This window comes from Bombyx mandarina, chromosome 07 (genome assembly GCF_030267445.1).
Source record: "Bombyx mandarina strain Sakado chromosome 07, ASM3026744v2".
Classification (NCBI taxonomy): Eukaryota; Metazoa; Arthropoda; class Insecta; order Lepidoptera; family Bombycidae; genus Bombyx; species Bombyx mandarina.
Window position 1 is genome coordinate 9,680,045 of NC_143214.1, and position 23,918 is coordinate 9,703,962.

General features: G+C 38.0%; 1 protein-coding gene and 1 long non-coding RNA gene across 3 annotated transcripts; one reads left to right on the forward strand and one right to left on the reverse strand.

Moving 5' to 3' along the window:
• The first annotated feature begins 1,149 nt into the window (after positions 1-1,149).
• On the forward strand, positions 1,150-23,670 carry LOC114239320 (apyrase-like). Of its 2 annotated transcripts, none has more exons than XM_089728742.1 (11): positions 1,150-1,435; positions 3,935-4,157; positions 6,039-6,236; positions 6,829-6,959; positions 7,548-7,695; positions 8,512-8,638; positions 9,552-9,706; positions 10,745-10,835; positions 13,878-14,024; positions 15,235-15,401; positions 23,516-23,670. In XM_089728742.1, the coding sequence occupies exons 1-11, from the start codon at positions 1,338-1,340 to the stop codon at positions 23,651-23,653; spliced, it is 1,623 nt and encodes a 540-aa protein (XP_089584868.1). In that variant the 5' UTR covers positions 1,150-1,337; the 3' UTR covers positions 23,654-23,670. The 2 variants fall into 2 exon arrangements, with proteins under 2 accessions (XP_089584868.1, XP_089584869.1); XM_089728743.1 differs by lacking the exon at positions 15,235-15,401 and adding an exon at positions 17,247-17,413.
• LOC149502668 (uncharacterized) lies at positions 9,472-10,829 on the reverse strand. The gene is made up of 2 exons (XR_016323334.1): positions 10,494-10,829; positions 9,472-9,785 (listed from the first exon to the last, which is right to left on the reverse strand). It is a non-coding gene; the product is annotated as an uncharacterized LOC149502668 (long non-coding RNA).
• Positions 23,671-23,918: the final 248 nt, after the last annotated feature.

Here is a 23,918-nt window from a genome sequence, read left to right on the forward strand (position 1 = left end):
CATTAGTATTAAGTTTGTGACTTTTTGGATTATCTTATCGTGCCACATCAGGCCATTTTCGTATAAAATTTCATCATCATCATCAGCCTGCGGCAGTCCACTGCTGGACATAAGCCTCCCCCAAAGCTCGCCATTGAACCCGATCTTCGGTTCCACGCATCCAGTTACTGCCAGCGGCCTTGCACAGGTCGTCGCTCCATCTAGCAGGAGGGCGTCCTACACTACGTTTGCCGGTTCGCGGTCTCCACTCCAGAACACGTCTACCCCAACGGTTATCGGTTCTGCGACACATGTGATCAGCCCACTGCCACTTCAGCTTACTAACTCTGCGAGCTATATCGATCACTTTGGTTTTTGCCCGAATAACCTCATTGCGTATTCGGTCTCGCAATGACAAACCGAGCATAGCTCGCTCCATAGCTCGCTGAGTAACTTTTAATTGGTGGACCAGTCGCACAGTCAGTGTCCACGTTTCGGCTCCGTAGGTAAGCATGGGTAGGACGCACTGATTATAGACCTTTGTCTTCAGTATAGTTTTGTATAAAATTTAAACAAATGAATCAAAGTCATCGCGGTCTAGTGAAGTCGTCGTGGCTTAAAGGATAAGACGATCCGTGCATTCGTATCTAGCGATGCAACGATGTTAGAATCCCGCAGGCGCCTAGGTGGGTGCCAGTTACTCAACAATAAATGTTCACGATTGACTTCCACAGTGAAGGAATAATAGCATCGTGTAATAAAAATCAAACCCGTAAAATTATAATTTGCGTAATTACTGGTGGCATTACTGGTGAAGGAGTAATTCGGTTTGAAGGGTGGAGCAACCGTTGTAACTATACTGAGATCTTAAAACAAAAATTTTAAGGTGGGTGGCGGCATTTACGTTGTAGATGTCTATGGGCTCCAGCAACTACCTAACACCAGATGGGCTGTGAGATCGGCCAGGTATCTAAGCAAAAAAAAAACTATTTACCTATAACATTATTTACTGCGAAGAAGTCGTGGTTTGAAGAATAGACTTTATCCTCAGAAGTCAAGATCAATCCGGTTTTGATGTCAACGGACTGTGATATAACCAGACTACCAAACTTCAGACCTAGAAAATAAGTCATCGCTAAAAACATGTCAGTTACAGGACTGAAGTCGAGATATAAACATTCCGAAGTGTCCTATCAGAAAACTGCGGGTGTTTGAGCATACAAGACACGTTGTATCATTTATCATTTTACATTATCAAACGAATATAATGTTCACATAATCCCATTTTATCTTTTATGTCTTATCGAATGTTAACATGTGCCCAATTTGAATTTAATTAATCAGATTTTAATCGGAAAATGAATTGGTATTGTGTTTTGACATTGCTTGTGGTCGTGAGTGCTCATGATAATAGATATGCCTTGAATATCCTGCATTATAATGATTTTCATGCGAGGTGAGTGCCTGATTTAAGTCTTCTTGAATTTTGTATGTAACTGAACTAAAGTAATAAACCAGGAGTAGACGCTTTGCTATTATATTTTGTGACTATCTAATAGTCTAGAATACCAAGGATAACTGTAGGTTCGTCAATATCGGATATATGGTCCAGGAAACCCACGTGTACAAAAAATATATATATTTATTATACAGAGATAGTTTATGTGCGTGTAAATTTAAATCTAAAAATAATTTCATAAGGTCGCAATTAGAAACTTCTGTTTATTGAATTACCCCGTTTTTTATTATCCTATTTAGGGCATAACAAGGATGGGTACCATTTTTATTCATCAAAACTACAGTTGAGACTTTAGCGTTGTCTCAAGGTCAGTGACGATACTTTAATTGGGATGTCTATAAATTCGGATAGCCATTTAGCACCCGGAGGGCCGTGAGTTCGTTTGCCCATGAAAAAAGCGAATTAATGGCTTGATACGATGAGACGAATACTCGTTTGTGTTCGGATAACGATTATAGCGCCCTTATACCAAAACACGTGTTCAGTTCCCAGCTCGCACTGGTAATAGAACTTAAGATAAGTAGGAATTGGGAAGATCCTTTTTTTTTTTATGATTGAAGGATTACTGGTGGCCCGGAGGCCTTTCCAGTTTCACCAGGACAAGTGGGCGAGCAAAGGCTCAGCCAGGAGGGGTGGGATTTGCTAACAGCTAACTGAGCGCCTCCGAAGGAGACTTAACAGCTCAAGAGTAGCTGCTTCACGAATGAATCTACTACCGGATCGGAATCGCGACCCGCTGAGAAGATCCGGCGAGAAACTCAGCGAGCTGATTCATGGGTTAGGTTGCACGGCGCACTCTTTGTCGAGTTCGACGAGTACGGTTACCGGGGAAGATCCTCTTCCAGGAACGTACAGCGAAAAACAAATACGATAGAAATAATGTTGAAGTAGTTGTAAGGGAGTGTTTATTAGGAAAATTCGAGAGATTTATTACTACTGAACAGAATTTGGTAAGTAGTATCAAAACCTAAAAAAGGCATAGATAGCAGCTATGACGTTAACACTATTAATGTCCATGCGGATAACATGGCACTCAGGTGTGATGTAGACTCTGCTTCTGACCCAAAAAAAAAAATTAAAAAGTACCTACTTAAATAATTTAGGCATTTATTTTTTATTATTTTTGCATTTAGGCATTATTTTTGCATTAAATAATTAATTCTAGGCGATGCGACGCCACACTCGTTTGAAGTTATTTAAATGCGGTGACATTTAAATGGTGTTTAGTTGTAAGGTTAGCTGATTTCATATAGTTTAAGTTCACTGTTTGTCTTCCAAATAAAATAAAATATAATAATGAAATGACCAAGATCCTTGGCTTAAAAAATATCTAATATAAAATATTACTACAGTTTTAACTAACTTAAAATTTTTCATTGATTTCAAACATAATATTTGAAAGACCCTGAGATTAGTTAGCTTGGAGCACCGTGGTAGGATCTCTTGTGAGTCCGCACGGGTAGGTACCACCCTGCCTATTTCTGCCATGAAGCAGTAATCCGTTTCGGTTTGAAAGGTGGGGCAGCCGTTGAACTAAACTTGAGACCTTAGAACTTACATCTCAAGGTGGGTGGCGCATTTACGTCGTAGATATCTATGGGCTCTAGTAACCACTCAACAATCAGGTGGGCTGCGAGCTCGTCCACCCATCTTAAGCAATAAAAAAAGAAAGATATTTGATCCGGAACAAATATATTATTTCAAATATTGTTAATTCGCGACCTTCGAGCTATCTTTGATAGTCCATCTTGTATCAGACGCAATACAGATATGAAGATACGACAACGAATGTTTATAACGATTTATCTTGATTGTTACCCGCGTGAATTTGGCGTGAAATGTGCGTAGTACGGGTGTGTGATCAAGATTACCCGACGACATTCTTTCAACATTCATTCTTTTTTTTCTTTTTTTCTTAGACTTGTAGTTTTTCACTGTCGCGTTTGTTAAAACTGAGACTTAGAACTTATGCTTCAAAGTGGGTGGCGGCATTTACGTTGTTAATGACCACGGGCTCCAGTAACTCAATACAAGGTGTGCTGTCAGCTCGCTCATCAAAGCAATAAAAAAAAACTATTTACTTATTTATTACTAGCTGACTCGGCAGACTTCGTATTGCCTCAATCGATAAATAAAAGACCTAAACGTTTGAATAAAATAAACTTAAAACAAACAAAAGGAATCCGTCCGACGGGGGACACATCAAAGGAAAAAAAAAATTGCTATTTTTATTTAATTCCGAGAATTTTCATATTTATCTACCTTTTAAACCTTCTCTGGATTTCCACAAATAATTTAAGACCAAAATTAGCCAAATCGATCCAGCCATTCTCGAGTTTTAGCGAGACTAACGAACAGCAATTCATTTTTATATACAATATAGATAGATAGATAGATTATTCATAAATTTTTACCTTAAATTTGTTTTACCTTAAGATTCGTAGAAACCAGCCCAGCGGGCACACTTTGTAATCCGACCAATGCACCATGTATCGGAGGATTTGCCAGACTTGCTACTAAAGTAAGGGAGAGACAAGCAGCTGAACCAGACTCCTTGCTACTAAATGCAGGAGATAGCTTCCAGGGTACCATATGGTACAATATCTTTAGATGGAATGTCACTCAAGAGTTCATGAACATGCTCAAACATGATGCTCATGTAAGTTTCTTGGAGCTATTTTTTTTCTTTTTAATGACAATTTTAGTAGGTAGGATACGAATATTCAAGATAGATTATTATTTGTTATTCATTTTTTTGGCAAGAAGTAGATCTGTGTAGAATTTAACAGCGAAAGCTGATAAAGCTAAAGGCCATCTTATGTTGATTGCCAGAGATTATGGAGACCGGCAATGTCCAGAAAATAGCTAAATCACTGCTTATCGCAAATGATTATTTTATCATCTCGAAGAAACATATGTACATCATTGAGCTCAGTAAATACCGAAAGGAAAGTACATTCAAAAGCCTGAATAAACACAGTGATTCCAGGTAGTCAGAATTAACTTTGGCATCTCAAAAATCTCAAGGGACTAAATGTCGAACAATTATTTGATCAGCCCTTTAATAGGGTAACTCGTATTCTACAGCCAGTAGAGTCAATAGTCAACACAACACAAGTGCCAATATCCAATTTTGGACACCATTCTTCATATCATAACGTCCAGATAATGATTATAAAGACATTGTCCTTCAAATCAGAATGTCCTTATGTGCCAGACAGTGACTTTAAAGACATAATCTACCACACACACAAATGACCTAGACAAGTGTTCACGGAACTAGAATTAGCAGTGCGTTTGGGTATTGAAAGAAGCTATAATATGTACTTCAAAGAAGCGCGATGGCGAATGATGGATGGTAGATGGTGAAGTGGTGGTAGTAGATGGAAGAGAGTCTAATTACCCTAAAGATAAAGATATTTAGTGAATTTAAACATAAATATCATTTACTAGCGACCCGCCCTCGCTTCACTTCGGAAACATTAAAACACACATGAAACCAAAAAAAAAATAAAAAAAAAAATAAAAAAAGTAGCCTATGTTCATCAGGGACAATGTCGGCTTCTAATGGAAAAAGAATTTTTCAAATCCGTCCAGTAGTTTCGGAGCCTATTCGAAACAAACAAACAAACAAATCTTTCCTCTTTATAATATTAGTATAGATATAGATATCTACTAGATACTTATACCATTTATCACACAATCAACGAAAAAAAAGGGTGCGTGTACTTATGTACGCGCGTAAGAAGTTATACTTTATTTTTATTAATTTTTTAATTTTTTTTATTTAAATTTTAATCAATTTGAAAAAAAATCGATTAAACAACATCCTCAAACACGCATATTGGACATCCCTTTTCTTGACATCGTTTAAATTCGGTAATTCTCGGTACGGTTCGGAAAGTTCACCTGCGGCTATATTCAGACTCGCCAAGTTACGTCGGTCGTACTGTAATGAGCGATTTAGTGGGCAACTTCATTTCTGTTAATTTTGTATCACGGTGAGCGCGCAACGTAAAATTTCACTCTCATCAATTTTTCATAACGCGCCTAAAGAAGTATAACTTCAATAACTGTACAAAAACGAATTTATTCCCTTTGGTAACCACAAAGCGACAGATAATTACAGATAGAACTACTCTTATGACGTCACGTTTTATAAATACACGAAATTATAGAAGATTATCTAAACAATTATATTAATGTAATTCATATATGATATATAAGTATTATTATCTCAATTCAGATAAGAATGTTCTAAATTACGATAAATAATGAAGGACGAACACCTTGTTAGTAGCAATGAAAATATGCGGATATGTTTATATATATTTAAAATATGTGAGCAGAGTTTTTTTTTTCTTTATACTCTTTTACTTCTTTTAAATTTCCGTAATATTTCGCTTCCATTAACGTTTTTCTTACCCACTACATGTGTTTCTTTTTAACTTCGCTTACCTTTTGTTTTGTTCACCATTCACTTGTGTCATCCAAATCTAAATTAAAAAGTCGAAGAATTTGGGACCTTGTTGTTTTCTAGGTCTTAGGAAACCACGAGTTCGACAATGGTATTGAAGGCGTAGTACCTTATCTTGAGCACTTGGATTCTCCTGTAGTCACTGCTAATATTATTGATGACGATGAACCAACTATCCAAGGGCTGTACAAACCAAGTATTATCGTAGAAAGAGGAGGCCGGAAGATTGGTATAATCGGTGTTATTATTGCCATTACCGACGTGAGTTATGTTTTACTAGTTATTGGTTACCTCAGGTAAATTTTTAGTTCATATGGGCACATTTCCGGATACAACAAGGCGGTAAATATTGATAACCTCGAAATTAAATGTTGAAGTATAGCTTACTGGAAAAATAAGTACTTTAGCTTTGCAATTTTTGTTTTTTTTTGTTGCCATGCCAATTATAGTAGATGCGATAACCAATTCAGTGTCCTCAGAAAAATCTGTAGATAAACTACTACACAGAGAGCAATTAGGACTTTTATTACTATCTTAACAACTGAATTTATAAGTTTTTTTAATGCGTAGTACATATTACTATTTCGGCCACTTTTATCGTAAAGCAATTACGCGCATTTGAAGATTAGCATAGTTAATATATAATAAAATTGATATTTCATCATCGTTTTTTAAGGTGAGAAGCAGCATCCACCTGTTAATGCCTCCTGAGCTCCAGTAAACACTCAATAACATATAGGCCAAGATCTCGACTGCCGATTTACTCCAAAAGAAACGAAAAAAGCTATACAAACTAACTAATTATTCTAATCATATTAGGAATATACCTTATTAACATAATCATAAATTTCAGCAACTGGCATCTACTGGAAAACTACAATTCACCGATGAAGTTGAAACAGTCAAAGCAGAAGCGGAGAAACTACACCAACAAGGAATCGACATCATTATAGTACTATCACATTGCGGTCTTGATATTGATAGGTAAGAAAATAGAAATGCATGATATGTGAAGGGTGGGGCAGTTGTTGTAAGAAAGATGGGGCAGGCGTTGTAAGAAAGGTAGGGCAGCCATGTATTATAAAAGCACTTAACACCACGAGATCGCGCAGAGTGTGTACAGAGGGGGAAAATATTAATCAATGGAATTAATGGCAATCAAGAGCTTATACATTTTTCTCACCTGAAAAATAAGTTTGGCAAATTGGTTGCTTGGTCAATTTTCAATGAACAAAGAATTTTTTTTGTATTTAAATATTCGAAGATCTGGGTCCCTCTACCTCATACTAATATCGACGCAGCACCTCACTGAGCGATCAGAGGTAATTAATACTAAATCAACGATCAAACTCAAAAGAATCATGATTCTTAATGGTGCACGTAAATGTTGTTCATCGTTTTAGCTTTTAAAAGCCTTTTACCAGTAGCCATCGTCAACTATTATTTTAGATGCCATATAATAAGGTAACATTGTGTATAAACCGAGATAATGTAAAATCTATGGTGGGTATACAATTCGAATTCACTGAGCTTTTGAGCACCCTACAATTAAAGGTAACAATAATTTTTCAGAGAAATAGCGGCTAATGGTGGTCCTCACATCGACATCGTTGTAGGAGGTCATAGTCACACCCTGCTCTTTAATGGTGAGCCTCCAGAGAACAGCGGGTTTGTCCCTCGTGGTCCCTATCCGGTCGTAGTGGATACTGACGGCGGACCGGTAATTGTAATCTAAAGTATTTAGTACCCTCCTTCTCGATGAGGTTTTTTTCTATAGGTGGACGGAAATACTAAATAAAATCCCATAGAAAACCAAAGAGACAGATTGTTTTTTTTTGTGTAAAACAGAGCCAATAACAAAATGTACAGAAAATTTAAATATTACTGTTGGTGGGACCTCTTCTGAGTCCGCACGGGCAGGTACCACCACCCTGCCTATTTCTACCGTGAAGCGGTAATGCGTTTCGGCTTGAAGGGTGGGGCAGCCGTTGTAACTATACTGAGACCTCAGAACTTATATCTGAAGGTGGGTGGCAGCATTTACGTTGTAGATGTCTATGGGCTCCAGTAACCATTTAACACCAGGTGGGCTGTGAGCTCGTCCAATCATCTAAGCAATAAAAAAAAAAATTACATTTAGTGGAGTGGCATATATCAAATAGCATCTAATGTGAGAGAGAAAATGATCCCTAAGATGTTTCTTGTTAATGTGTAAAATTATAGTTATAGAGATAAATTCCATTTTTCCGGATAAAGGTACCCTATGTCATTTTCTGTACTTTAACGTGATCGATACAGTATTTAAAACGGGAAAACGCTACAAACAAACTACATTTTGCATTTTGAAGTAGTAAATATCAGTAGATTCAATAGATGAAAACGTTACACCACAGTCAGGGCTATTAGTATCAACTTGGCATATTGTAAAATCCAACGTTACTATTGCTAAATATTTGCCTCCAAAAACGTAAGTAGTCCGGTGTTATTCTGAAGATGTTTGTCAATTTTAATACTTTTTCATTCCACATTTCTTTAGGTATTGATCGTCCAGGCTGCCGCGCACACACAGTATCTTGGCGAGATCAAACTGTTTTTCGATGACTCAGGCAATCTACTTGATTGGGAGGGTCATCCTCATTACATTGGGAATGAAATCGAACAAGGTATTTGACCTTTCGCTAAATTATACGATGTTCTAAGGGAAATTAATGCGATTTTGTCATGAGATAGTCAATTCGGGAGTATAATGGAGTGCAGCTGTATATGAAGTGACTTGGGGAATCATTTGATAGGATTTTTTTTAAAAGGGTACGGTATTTCATATTTTTTTGTTAAGATGCCTTTTCGTTTTTTTTTCCGTTTCACCGATATCGGTTCTGAAATTTTAATATGGAATTTATAGTGTGATTCATGAAAAAAAAAACAAATGGAGTGGTCGAGACGAAATTCAAAAAATTTAAGCTTATGAAATCTAAGTCTAAGCCTCAGTCCATGCTATCTTAAAATATCATCGTATTGCATACATACTTATAAGATACGATATTAAAATATAAGTCAAACGAGTGGATGTGGGCAGTGCCAGACCGATCACTGGCGGACCTTGGGAAAGAGCAGGCCCAGCAGTGGATGTCTGATGGCTGATGATGAAACAAACTTCTCAATTTAATGCATTTTAGTATCTGGGACGAGCTTTTACTGTTTATTTTATATTAACGACCCGGCCTCGCTTCGTTTCGGAAATACAAAATGTTATTATTGATAGCTGAGTCCCGCGATGTTACCCGCGGTTATTGTCTTACCGCGGGTGACGCTGCGAGGCGAAGTTACTCCTTATATCATTAGCTACCTATCAGTGAAAGTTTCATCAAAATCGGTCCAGCCGTTCCAGAGATTAGCCGGAACAAACAAACAGACAGACAGACAGACAAAAATTGTAAAAAATGTTATTTCGGTGTATGTACCGTTATATTCATATGCATGTAGTAAAAAGCGGTTATTTCAATATTACAAACAGACACTCCAATTTTATTTATATGTACGTATAGATGATTTAACGTAGCAGTATTCTATCCACAGCGCCCGATGTTTTAGAAAAAATTAAAGTATACCAACCATTGATCGAAGAACAAGCTTCAGTGGAAGTAGGTTCATCGCTCGTGCACTTGTCTTCAAGGTGTGCTTGCGGTGAATGTAATCTTGGCAGTCTTATCTGCGATGCTTTCATGCACGAAGTGAGTACGGCGCCTATGTAATCTTTTGCTGGCGGTAGGAACACTTGTGAGTCTGCACGGGTAGGTACCACCACCCTGCCTATAAAGAGATAAATTGTTTTTTTTTTTGTGTAAAACATAGCCAATAAAAAAAAGGTAAAGAAAATTTAAATATTACTGTTGGTAGGACCTCTTCTGAGTTCGCACGGGACCCTGCCTATTTCTGCCGTGAAGCAGTAATGCGTTTCGGTTTGAAGGGCGCGGCAGCCGTTGTAACTATACTTGAGACCTTCGAACTTATATCTCAAGATGGGTGGCGCATTTACGTTATAGATGTTGTCGTGGCGTGCAACCTCTTTGACATGACATAAGACCTATAATAACTAGACATAGACAGACTAAAACAGAGATTTGAAAATAATTCGAAAATAAATGGAACGAGGGCGTACGTGACCGGCGGCACGGCAGTACATTTTTTGACTTCGAAAAAGACGGACAAAAAGACGAAAAGAACGAATTGACCGTTCTCATAAAAGACAACAACAGAACAAACGACCGTTCAAGTGACCTTCGACCGTTCAAGTAGTCATTCGACGGTTCAGATGTCTATGGGCTCCAGTAACTACTTAACACCAGGTGGGCTGTGAGCTCGTCCACACATCTAAGCAATAAAAAAATTAAAAAAACACCACGCGTTTGAGGCTATATAAATAGGTACGATATCATAGTCTGGTGCTAATAAAAAAAAAATATTATGCATTGGCCAACCTCCGGTCTACAAAAATTTAGGTAATCAATAATCAAGTACCTCAAAATTCATGTACCACTTGATGGAAGAATCTTCTTCTTCGAACTTATCCCACATTATGCGGGGTCTGCGTAAAATCTACTTAGCGTGCTGCATAGGGATTTGACATGAGCTTTACAATGGGAAGCCCGATTGAAGTCAATGATGGAAGAGTGACATCTATTAAAAAATATCAGTAAAGATTTTATGAAGTTCCTTTCATCTTGCGATTAATGTAAAGATTGCGATGATTAATATAAGTCATGTTTCAGGTCATGGACAGAGCTCAGGGTAACAATTGGCATCATGCTCATTTTTGCGTTATCAACCAAGGCGGTATCAGAGTGGACATCGAACCTGGAAGTTAGTTATGATATTAGCGTACACTGATCAACGAGCAATCTTTTATAGCGTCCATCTCGATGCCTCCAATAAATACTACGCTAACACCAAATTCGTAGATTTACAGGAGGAGCGCTTAAACGAAAAAAATTGATAAAATCTTTATTATTGCAGATATATTTATGGTTTTTTTTTTGTGTAACTAGCTGATTTACTCTTGCTTCGAACCCCATCAATAATAATTTGTAATACTTTTGAAATAGTGAAGCGATTGGCGTGAAAAACGAAAATTTCAAAATTTTGAGTTAGAGTAGTGTTCATTGGAGGCATCGATCTGATCCCAGCAGCTACCCATTCTAACTGAGAAATATATGTATTATTATCGACCAGAAGTGAGGTAGTTAACAAAAAGAAATAAATAACACAGAACTGGCCTAATTATGTTTCACTGAATTAACAAAACTTCTAACAAAATGATTTCAATTTACTATTGACGAAAACTGTTAAAATTACACAAGTCCCAAACATGTTTCAACAAGAACCGCACACGCGAACGCCACTCACAAAAAAGAGGCAAAGGCGCAGCGAGGGATCGTTTTTATAGTTTTAGCGCTGGCTCTCGGTCGGGGGTTGCCTGGATTCGGTAACACGGCCGTTCCTGATGGCGAGGCGTCCTCGACCGCTTCATCTCTCAGCAGAAGCATATCTCTTCCAGCTACGTCAGAGCTTGCATCAACAAGGTCACCCTCTGTAACGTAACAAAAAAAAATTACACCCAGACCTTAATGCTCTAAAACTTTCTAAAATTTAGAATCCCTACTACAGACGCAAGCGTGCACTCTTACATCTGCAGCGAGGACGAGCCAAAAATAAACATTTGAAGTGAGAAGAATGGATATCGCACAACTGTCCCAAACTGCGCAATTTGAAACACCTGCACGATTCCTTTACTGAGTTAGCCCGTACAGGAAACGTCTAAAACAGTAGCGCGCTGTTGTCTGCAATATTCACCGATACAGATACTGAACATTACAGACACAACACAGCTAAACAGTAGGGACGCAAAATCCGGCCGAATCCGCATCTAACCATACTGCTCAAAAAATAAACGGGAAGTAAAGCACCGTCGTGCCCACCTCAACCTCAAAAATGGGAAGTAAAGCACTGTCGTGCCCACCTCAACCTCAAAAATGGGAAGTAAAGCACCGAAGTGCCCACCTCGACCTTCACATATTAATTTCGAAGAAAAGGCTGCATGTCACCGGGGTCCACTCGTAAGGATGATGTGGAAGCAGGGCAGCCGTCCCAGCTCCAGTCTGCTCCCACGATGCGAGGCTGCACCACGTGTGGCGGACGTCCCGCTCGACCTTCCTGATAGATAATCCGTTGGGTAGTCCGCAGCAGCAGGCCGCAGACTAAGCGACATCGCCCTCTGCGTCACTGCCAGTCGTACAGCACGGTGCAGTCGGCGGCATGCGAGCAACACGTGCAGTATGCACGTCAGAAGTAGGTGAGCGCGCGCATGCAGCGGCACGCGAGCAACACGTGCAGTATGCACGTCTGAAGCAGGCGAGCGCGCGCAGGTAGCGGCACGCGAGCAGTGCGCGCAGCCAGCGGTACGCGAGCAGTGCGCGCAGTATGCGCGCCAGAAGTAGATGAGCGCGCGCAGCCAGCGGCACGCGAGCAGTGCGCGCAGCCAGCGGTACGCGAGCAGTGCACGCAGTATGCGCGCCAGAAGTAGATGAGCGCGCGCAGCCAGCGGTACGCGAGCAGTGCGCGCAGTATGCGCGCCAGAAGTAGATGAGCGCGCGCAGTCAGCGGCACGTGAGCAGTGCGCGCAGCCAGCGGTACGCGAGCAGTGCGCGCCAGAAGTAGATGAGCGCGCGCACCCAGCGGCACGCGAGCAGTGCGCGCCAGAAGTAGATGAGCGCGCGCACCCAGCGGCACGCGAGCAGTGCGCGCCGTATGCACGTCTAAAGCAGGTGAGCGCGCGCAGGTAGCGGCACGCGAGCAACACGTGCAGTCTGCACGGCTCTGCGCTCTCCTGCTGGAGCACGACCCCGACTTGCTACTGACCTCACACGTCGGCGACAACGCCCTGCGTCTGTGAACAAATCAGACAGAAGGCGCCTCCATTGTCAAAGTTTAGATAGCACCTGCAATGCTCCAATAATCCTGTTCGTCACGCCGTCCATCTGCTGACCAGCACTGCTACACACACCCGCCGATTTGCATGACGCTGTTCCAGGGTACTCAGGTGCACATGCGTCACCCCCTTCGACGGAAACCGTTGCTGCTGGTGGGAAAAATAACTGCGCGTGGCGTTCGGTACAAGAGTGCGAGTAGACGGTACAGATAAAGTGGTCATTAATCTCACGATCTCACGAGTATAATTATATTCCAAAGAACGGTTCCACGGAATTATGCCAGGAGACATCCTGCGGTGTAAGTGTCTTGCTCTTCCTACACACAGCACGATCGCGACGATAATAATTGCAACAAACTCCTAAATCGAGAATTCGAGCGGTCATGACAGCGTCGATGAGAATGATCGCGCCTGTATTTTCTACATCGACGTCCCGTCACTTTTCAAAAGCACGTGGTTTTATCCCAATTCTGATATTATCGACCAGAAGTGAGGTAGTTAACAAAAAGAAATAAATAACACAGAACTGGCCTAATTATGTTTCACTGAATTAACAAAACTTCTAACAAAATGATTTCAATTTACTATTGACGAAAACTGTTAAAATTACACAAGTCCCAAACATGTTTCAACAAGAACCGCACACGCGAACGCCACTCACAAAAAAGAGGCAAAGGCGCAGCGAGGGATCGTTTTTATAGTTTTAGCGCTGGCTCTCGGTCGGGGGTTGCCTGGATTCGGTAACAGTATTTATTTTTAACTTGCCATTTTTAATGGTAATTGGCATTGTACTATTACCATTTGAGTGTCCTTGTTTCTGTTATTTAAATCTCCGGCACCGATAATACAAAAAAAACCCTTACCTTTTCGCGGTTCGCGATGTGAAATGTTTAATGAACAAATATCTCTAATTTCAGAAATAACGTTCGAATCTGTGATCTCATCGACACCGTTCGAAAATAGCGTTGAGGTTTTCGATTTAAGAGGAGACCACATTATGGAAATGCTTGAGTTTTCTGTCGCTAATGATCCCTATGCTGGTGCGAGAATGTTGCAAGTCTCTGGTAAGTAAATTAGACTAATGCTGTGTGATTAAGATTTCAAACTTCTATGAGTAAGTGATTGAGAGAATTAGTATTAAGTGTGTTTTCACTATATTTCACTATAACTTATTTTACTAAATGACCCATACGGCCCATATTGGCCATAGTGGAAGATTTAGGTTAAACTCTTTTATATACGAAAGGGAACTTAAAATTTTTTTGCTCCTAAATCAATCAAAGTCAAATTGACTCGCAAGCTCCCCAATGTATAAATAAGCTTGGTATTTCCCATAGCATTTTTAGATCCAAATTTCATTTATAATTACGGAATTTTGTATGGAAAATGTTGTATTAAGCGTACTGTTGGTAAATTGCATTTTATAATATGTTATAAAAGTATTTTAATTTCGTTAATTGCTTTCGGATTTTAACAGTCCATGAAGATAAAACGGTTTACTGTTCGTTTTGATCGCACGCTTAATGATGGAGCTACAATTAATTAATTCTATTCTTTTCATAATCATTTTAATGAGAGGCGTTTTAAATAAAATGAAATGGTAGTTCATTTTTAAACGTATTTTGTTCCGTTTGGTTATATATAAAAAAAATATTACAGATCATGCTTTTATCCATTTAAATTTATAAATATTTTTAAAATATACATCTATTTATGTCTATCAAATTTATGTTTATCATTTATCATTATAACAATATGTGTTTGTCTGTTTTAAAATAGTTTGGGTCTTAATCTTAACTTTGTTGTCTTTCTCAATGGCCTAGAGTATCCATAGATGATTAATTTATCTTTTTTTCTTTGAAACTGTACCTCTTGATATTAAGATTTGCATTAGAGGCTGCATTGGGTGATATTGTGTTGTTGATAGGAATATGTTGAGAGAAGTAATACCATTTTACAATTTTCACACCTAAAAGTTGAATCCGAACGTTTAAAATCACTTTTTCTAGTAAATTCATTAAGTTGCGATTTGAAGCGACAATGTCATAATAATTAATTAGTCTTAATAATAATAGATAATCTTCGTACTCACATATCATGGATGTCCATTATTAATATCGGCTTTGTAGTTTTATTTATTTCCAATCCAATTCCATTCCAATCCAAAAATGGAATTTCATGGATATGTCTCAATCGGCATATCCACGAAAACACATTTTTCATTGACAAAATAGCAATCAAGGACTACGAGTCGGATATTCCACTTTTAAACAGGACTGTTGCTGACATTCGACGGGTCGAGGCCGGTTAACGAACGCGTTCTGAACGTGGCCGTCAGGTGCATCGCCTGCGACGTCCCCAGATACGAGCCGCTGGGGCTTGACAAGTATTACAGAGTTGTCTCTCAGAGTTTCATTGGAACCGGTGGCGATGGATTCTCTGTGAGTGATGTTTGGTCGATGATGTATCGCGTTAACCAATGTTTTTTTTATGACTGAAAGACTACTGGTGGCCCGGAGGCCTTTCCAGTTTCAGGAGGGGTGGGATTTGCTAACAACTACCCAAGCGCTTCCGAAGGAGGCCTGATGCATGGGTTAGGTTGCAAGTCGACCTCTTTGTCGAGTTCGACGAGTACGGTTACCGGGGTTCTTAAGCCTACTCCTTGTGTTAGAGCTGAAGACGTCAATTAACCAATGTCCGTCGCCTTCGACAATATTCAAAGTAACGCAATCGGTTAGTAGTTAATATTCAATAGTGCAGGACACCTTCACGCTCGGTGGAGTGATGATTTGAACCGGGTGGCTGGCAGGAGCTGGATGAGAGAAGCCGAGGACCGTGCTCAGTGGCGAGCAATTGGAGAGGCCCCTTGTCCAGCGGACTTTTAGAGGCTGATGATGATGATGATGATGATGATGATTCAACGGTAGCATTCGTAGCTGTGCATGGACTATTATAGGCTGATGATGATGATGATTCAACGGTAGCAGTCGTAGCTGAGCAGAAGTTTTTAATAGCAATTGGAATAGCAATTGGTCGCAAGCGGTTGGTTATTTAATAAATAACATGATATAAGGCTTTAAGTGGCTTCGTGGTTTTATAAGTGCAGTACGGGACTAATTTAATATAACTTCCCATTGGTTATGTTGACGTCGATTTAGTCCAGTGAAACGTCAATGGTCCCAAATTTGTAGGGTGTATGATGACGTGATGTATTATGATTCTGTTTTTGGCAAACTTTTAGCAGCAATCTAGAATTCATGAGGTAGTTATCTAGGTACTATAATAGTTTGGTTGTTTGTGGTTTGAAATTGTTTGTTAATTGTTAAAAGATCAAGTTAGATATTACTTCTTTTAGTGAAATATCTGCATAATTTCGTTACCTACAATTTATATATATTATTATTTATAAGCACTTTTATTAGTAACATAATGATATTTATATCAAAACCTTATATTATTTACATGTAATTCCTGTTTATATAGATGTATTTTTATTTATTCATAATAATTATTTAATGTGTATTTTATTTGTGATAGTGTTTGATCGGCATTACGACAAGTAAAAAAAATCTTTGTCGCATTCATTACTTTTAAAACAAACACCATAAATTAATGTGGTCACTTTTGATACGATATTCAAAGCAAAGATCGGTCGGTTTTTATTTTAATTTTTTAATGACACGTAATGTATTGCGGTTCTAATGAATAGCTCACCTTCTTTATCCATTGCGGGTGCAAATAGGAAATCACTGATTACTGCTTGGTATTGCGACAAATATTTATGTTAAACTTACGAATGGGAAACTGAATTTATGTTGGAATTTATAACTATTTCTATCTCGGGATCAGTTCGTTTTAGTTGGTACTTTTATCGTATTATATCAAGTTTTTTTTATAGGGGTGTATAAATTTCAAGCCTGCCTGAGTTAACTTCGTCACAGAGTTCTTTTGTTTATTTATTGCATAGGTGGATGGACGAGCTCACGGCACACCTGATGTTAAGTGTTTACCGGAGTCCATAGACATCTACAACGTAAATGCCGCCACCTACCTTGAGATGTGAGTGCTAAGGTCTCAGTACAGTACAACGGCTGCACTACCCTTCAAATCGAAACGCCTTACTGCTTCACGGCAGAAACAGACAGGGTCGTGGTACCTACCCGTGTGGACTCATAAGACGTCCTACCACCAGTTCGTTAGCAATCAATCAGTACGCAACATAACGTCTGATAAAAACAATCGCCTTGATTTGATCCGCCTTATAACTGAGTTCCCGGTTATTCTAGGGATTCGACCGGTTTTCGATGGCTCTCGACCTGTAGGCAGCCGGTTGATCAGTGTGACAATTCGATGCATTGAATGCAGCGTTCCGGTATACGAACCGCTGATACCAGATCGCTATTATAGGGTTGTCACGCCGGATTTCATTGGTAACGGTGGAGGCGGATTTTATGTGAGTAATTTATGGAAAATATATTTAAATAAAGTAAACTATACGTAGTAATAATAAAAAAATTGAATTTATTTTATGAGGACAACAGTCGCGGTACCTGTCGTCTCTAGTGGAATTTAACATTAGATAATATGCACACATAACACAGATCGTAGTTTCATTGAATCATTATTTTAGTGAATCGAAACGCATTCTGAAAAATCAACAATAATATCATAATATATGTCGGCGTTAAGCCAGGATTTACACACATAAGTTCTTTTACAATGAAAATACAATACAATTCTATAAAACTTTAACATTACTTGTTTACAACAAAAAGCCACTTACACAATTAGCCATTTTGTGATGGTTATAGCAACTACAACTTCTTTTATACAAACAAATGTAATTACTGCGAAACAATTCACAAAACATAGCTTAATATTCAAAATACATATTTTAGTGATTTTACATGACTCACATTTAATTTACTGTACATGAATTACTTTTAAGCAATATTAACTAACATTGTTATTATCCAGCCTAATAATAGATGGCGCCAACAACATCATTGCATAACAATTACAATACTTAATTAAATTATTAGTACTGTTAATTATAATATAAATTATTATTAATATTTATGCTTTATTCATATTTAATCATTTATACAGTCATTTGTGTTTTTAAACAATAATATAAACATTAAACATATTCTGAACATTTTCACATCAAAACAGTGTCTGCTAATTATTAAATATGGTAGAATAACAGTTTTGTTGCTAATAATAAATAAATATTAACATATAATAAACTAAACTATATATTATTATGTTAATTATTGCCAACAGTGGCGTTTGCGCCCATACGGCCATACTGATTCCAGCGCGTCCCTTGCGCTGTTTTAGCATTTCACATAACAGTAAACAAGGCATATCCCCTACTGGGATCTACCCAACACACAAAGCACCATTCACCCTTACGAGATCTAGCTAACACACAAGAAGATTACCCAACGGGATTTACCAAACACACAAAGCATCACCCATACGGGTCTAGTTAACTCGCAAGCCATCACCCTTACGGGATCTAGCCAACTTACCAGGCATCACCCTTACGGGATCTAGCCAACACACTCGGCATCACCCATTCGGGATCTAGCCAACTCACAAGGCATCACCCACTTGGGATCTAGCCAACCCACAAGGCATCACCCTCTCGGGATCTAGCCAACCCACAAGGCATCACCCATTCGGGATCTAGCCAACTCATAAGGCATCACCCATTCGGGATCTAGCCAACTCATAAGGCATCACCCATTCGGGATCTAGCCAACTCATAAAGGCATCACCCATGCGGGATCTAGCCAACTCATAAGGCATCACCCATTCGGGATCTAGCCAACTCATAAGGCATCACCCATACGGGATCTAGCCAACTCTCAAGGCATCACCCATACGAGATCTAGCCAACTCATAAGGCATCACCCATACGGGATCTAGCCAACAAGACCAGGATTAAGGATTCGCATGGTGGCCCGCCAGCGTTTTAGGAAGGATAATTGGATAGGAAAATAAAAGTAGCCACTTTAACAAATTATCAATCATTTTACAGCAGAACAAATCTCTCTGCCCATACGGTCAATTTTTCAGTTATCAGAATCCTCTGACATTAAGAGGATAGATTTACCTGTATCAAACCTTTACCATTACCAAACCTTTACCTTTACCTTTATCAAAACACATTCGATGGTAGAGACCGCTCGTCCATCCATTTCTCACCAGCTGATTCAACTTCCCCTAATTCATCATTCAGCGGACCATTTCCAATTTGCTTTATTTTAATGGCAGGTAGGGAACACATCCTCCTAATGCCTCTGCATTTTTGTTTTATTTTTGTGCTGTAGCTTTTAATCAACTGTAATTCTTAAAGCTGCCTGTTAGAGCTTATTAAATTATATTTTATAAACATGTGACATTTATGACCCATCAATAGTTCAGCATGCCTGTTGACCATGCTCTCTCTCTTTGCAATAATGTGGTACTGAATTTCATACTGTTCCCAAGTTTTTGAAACTCCTGTATTATCTTTTACCTTGGTGATTTTTATAAAAGTGACAGGGTTCCAAAAATGTAACTAAGATTTTTAAAGCAGAAATCAATATATAAATATATGTGCAATCCTTTTTCTTGACTAATAATAAAGTGGCATCCCCACTAGAAACCTAGGGTGCAGAGAGTTAATCACTCATCCAAAAATAAATAATTATGAAAGGAAAAGTAATACTGAACAAGGATGAGCTGTCTCTTATTATGGCATTTTATTACAAGTTTATTTTTATTTTTATTGTAATATGCTTGAACTCCTCACAATAAACTGGAGACATACAGTATGTACAGCGTTGTACTTTCCTATCCAAATTAATTATTTCAAATCCATTTTTATCTGCCTGATCACCATTTATGAGACATGATTTGCAAAAGTTACATGATGATTGAATAATGACTCCAAAGTTGAGCGTTCACTAGATAGAAACTTATAAAAATAGATAAGTTCTCTTCAAAGAGTGCAACACTGAGAAGTTATTTTTAAAAGATTAAAACCTATTAGGATGTCAGCAAGACTGTCAGTATTACCATATGATTATGATTACCATATGAAATTCTATAATAGTTCTAGTATTTTTCTCCATTAAAAGTCACAATGCTTTGTTTTGAAATCAGTTGACCCCTTATGCTTAATGCCCTTATGCAAAAACTTTACATGAAGTTGTTTAGCTTACTAAACAACTTTACATGAAGTTGTTTAGCTTACTAAACTAGATCTGCAATGATTTAAGTCTTATTTGTGGTGATACGTTTGTCATCTTGACGGCGGTAACAAGTTTTCTCGAAATGACGCAAGTGACGCAGTAGCCACATTTAAAACCTTAGTGTTACTAAAAGTGCCACGAAAACTGAAGGAATCATTATGTGATTGTGATAAAACTGAGTTATGTTTAGATTATTAACATTATATTTATATTTGACGCTTTCGGAACGTTTTTAGAATCGATATTATTTAGGAAGCGAAATACATACCACAGCGTATTTCTCAATAACTTGGATCGAATAAATTTAAGATAAATACCTGAAATCAGTATTTTTACCATCTCAGCGTCAGTAGCTTTTCCAAAACATCCACGGTCTAGAACTCATTTTAAATATCCACATCCTTACTGAATGCATGGATCAGTTCGTCCCTCACTTGCTCCAATACGGTTCAATACAAAGACCAAATATCGGCTTATGTCTTGCTTGCTCTTTTGAACTGGATGTTCATGCGATGAAACAATTAGCTTCATGATAGTTTCGTCCACATTTCCGTATCGGTCTTGATGTCACGCCCTCATCGGAGTTGAACGGCGGCAAATAAAAGTTATAATGCCACCACAAGGGTACAGCATTTGCAGCTATCATCACTTTTCGCCTTTTTAATACAGGTTGAGAGACCCATCACTTGTTCAACAGTGGGTTACTTCATTCGGAGGCTTACGATAAATTTTGGGGCTGTGATCCCACTTCTGATGTCGGCGTTAAGCCAGGATTTACACACATAAGTTCTTTTACAATGAAAATACAATACAATTCTATAAAACTTTAACATTACTTGTTTACAACAAAAAGCCACTTACACAATTAGCCATTTTGTGATGGTTATAGCAACTACAACTTCTTTTATACAAACAAATGTAATTACTGCGAAACAATTCACAAAACATAGCTTAATATTCAAAATACATATTTTAGTGATTTTACATGACTCACATTTAATTTACTGTACATGAATTACTTTTAAGCAATATTAACTAACATTGTTATTATCCAGCCTAATAATAGATGGCGCCAACAACATCATTGCATAACAATTACAATACTTAATTAAATTATTAGTACTGTTAATTATAATATAAATTATTATTAATATTTATGCTTTATTCATATTTAATCATTTATACAGTCATTTGTGTTTTTAAACAATAATATAAACATTAAACATATTCTGAACATTTTCACATCAAAACAGTGTCTGCTAATTATTAAATATGGTAGAATAACAGTTTTGTTGCTAATAATAAATAAATATTAACATATAATAAACTAAACTATATATTATTATGTTAATTATTGCCAACAGTGGCGTTTGCGCCCATATATACTAGTTGTTACCCGCGGTAGGTTTTTTTTTTTAATTTATTTCATTTACTTCAGATTTTGCATATATATTCATTAACATTAACATTTCATATATTTACCAGAATTAAATTAAAACAATAACTACAATCTCGGAATAAAACAAAAGCAATAATAATAATAATAATAAAAAAATGCTTTTTCGAGATAAAAAGTTGCCTAATTTACTGTTCTGGCCTCATAAAAAAACTGTCAATCCATAGCTTCGTTTCGACATGACAGCAATGACAAACAAATACAAAAAAACAAACAAACACACATTCACATTTATTAAATTAATATAGAATTGATAATTAAGAATAATCATTAAACGAAATTATGCAGATATCTAGCTAAGCTATGCAAATAACATTTTTGTAAATTAAATAATATACAAGCAATTAAATAATGATTATATTTTTAAAGTCACTCAGCTACTAGAATGGTTTACTAAATAAACGATTTCACAAAGCGTAAATGACAACTTTGACATTCCCTTAAGTTTCAACAAATTGACCAACAAACTTTGCATTACCCGGCCAAGATGCTTAACTTAGTCATAAATAATACCAACGCTTCCTTATGCGGCTCTTAAATTTTAGAAGCTCATAAAAGTTTCCATTTATAAAATTTGGTATTGGGAATCAGTTTGAACGTGATAACTGCAATTCTCTTTTTTTTTTTTTTATTGCTTAGATGGTTGGACGAGCTCACAGCCCACCTGGTGTTAAGTGGTTACTGGAGCCCATAGACATCTACAGCGTAAATGCGCCACACACCTTGAGATATAAGTTCTAAGTTACAACGGCTGCCCCACCCTTCTAACCGAAACGCATTACTGCTTCACGGCAGAAATAGGCAGGGCGGTGGACTCACAAGTGGTCCACGACCAATAATTACGCAAATTATAATTTTGCGGGTTTCATTATTATTACACGATGCTATTCCTTCACCGTGGAAGTCAATCGTGAACATTTGTTGAGTACGTATTTCATTATAAAAATTGGTACCCGCCTGAGATTCGAACACCGGGTGCATCGCTCAACACGAATGCACCGGACGTCCTATCCCTTAGGCCACGACGACTTCAAACTTCAACTTCTCTTTGTTATTAGTAAAATCACGTAACGAAATACTTTTTTTTTACTGAATAGGTTTAAAACGAAATTTACAATATGCTATTTGTTCTTGTACCTTCATTTAATCGATATTCGTCGAACACCAGTTGTAGTGTTGCTGTTGAGAAAACATATTGCGATAAAATAAAAGTTTTTATTTATTTATTTATTCGTGCAGGCAGACGAGCACACGGCCCACCTGATGGCGAGTGGCTACCGTCGCTCATAGACTTCAGCAATGCCAGGGGCAGAGTCAAACCGTTGCCTACCGTGAATTTTAACATACATTTTGACATTAAAATATATGTCAGATTAAGACTCAGACATCAGGAATTTATTACTATTCAATAATCACCGATCGTGACCCACTAATTGAAATGAACTATAAAAATGGAGACTGAACTAATTAAATTACAATCGTGAATGATAACGGTCACATAGGGCAGTACTATCTGTCACGAACAGAGTTCCGTGGACCCACTGCAATAGGGGCAGTACTGATCGTCAAAGACAACATTCCATATCTATAGCATCTATATCTATATAATCTATAGCATTAGCTACCAAACTAATGACCGTTTCCGACTTCATTTAGCTACCAAACTATTGACAGTCTCCGACATATAAATGTTTAACGAATACCCGCAATGTTCTCAAATTAATAACGAACTGAAGCGCGAGGTCAACGGCCCCACGAACGCGCGGGTTCGTTGAACTTTCTATGACCATTGCTTACCAAACGAGCAGTATTTACGCTTAGCTAACCATTCAATTTCCCTGTGTGTTCCCAGATGATTTCAAACAACCGTAGGAACGTTACAGTCGTGGGCGTCGACTATGACCTGCTGATGAAGTACGTGAGACATCAGTCTCCAGTTTTCGCGGACGTGGATGGAAGGATACACATCGACAATCCATGTATAGTCTGAGTACAATGTACGGAGTGATATATTATAACTTTTATTCGAATGCTTTGGTTTCATTTACTCGTAATAAATTAAGTGTTCACTATAGATTCAATGCCATTTCTTACAGGGTTAGTTGTGATGTTTCCAATATTATTATTATTATTTTTTATTGCGTATATGAGTGGACGAGCTCACAGCCCACCTGGTGTTAAGTGGTTACTGAAGCCCATAGACATCTACAACGCATTTGCGTCACCCACCTTGAGATATAAGTTCTAAGGTATCA

Bases quoted from the DNA above. Each gene is read 5' to 3' on its own strand.
- LOC114239320 (XM_089728742.1), top strand. From the start codon at position 1,338: ATGAATTGGTATTGTGTTTTGACATTGCTTGTGGTCGTGAGTGCTCAT. The intron at 6,960-7,547 runs GTAAGAAAATAG...ATAATTTTTCAG, and splicing joins TGCGGTCTTGATATTGATAG to AGAAATAGCGGCTAATGGTG. The intron at 15,402-23,515 runs GTGAGTGATGTT...GTGTGTTCCCAG, and splicing joins CCGGTGGCGATGGATTCTCT to ATGATTTCAAACAACCGTAG.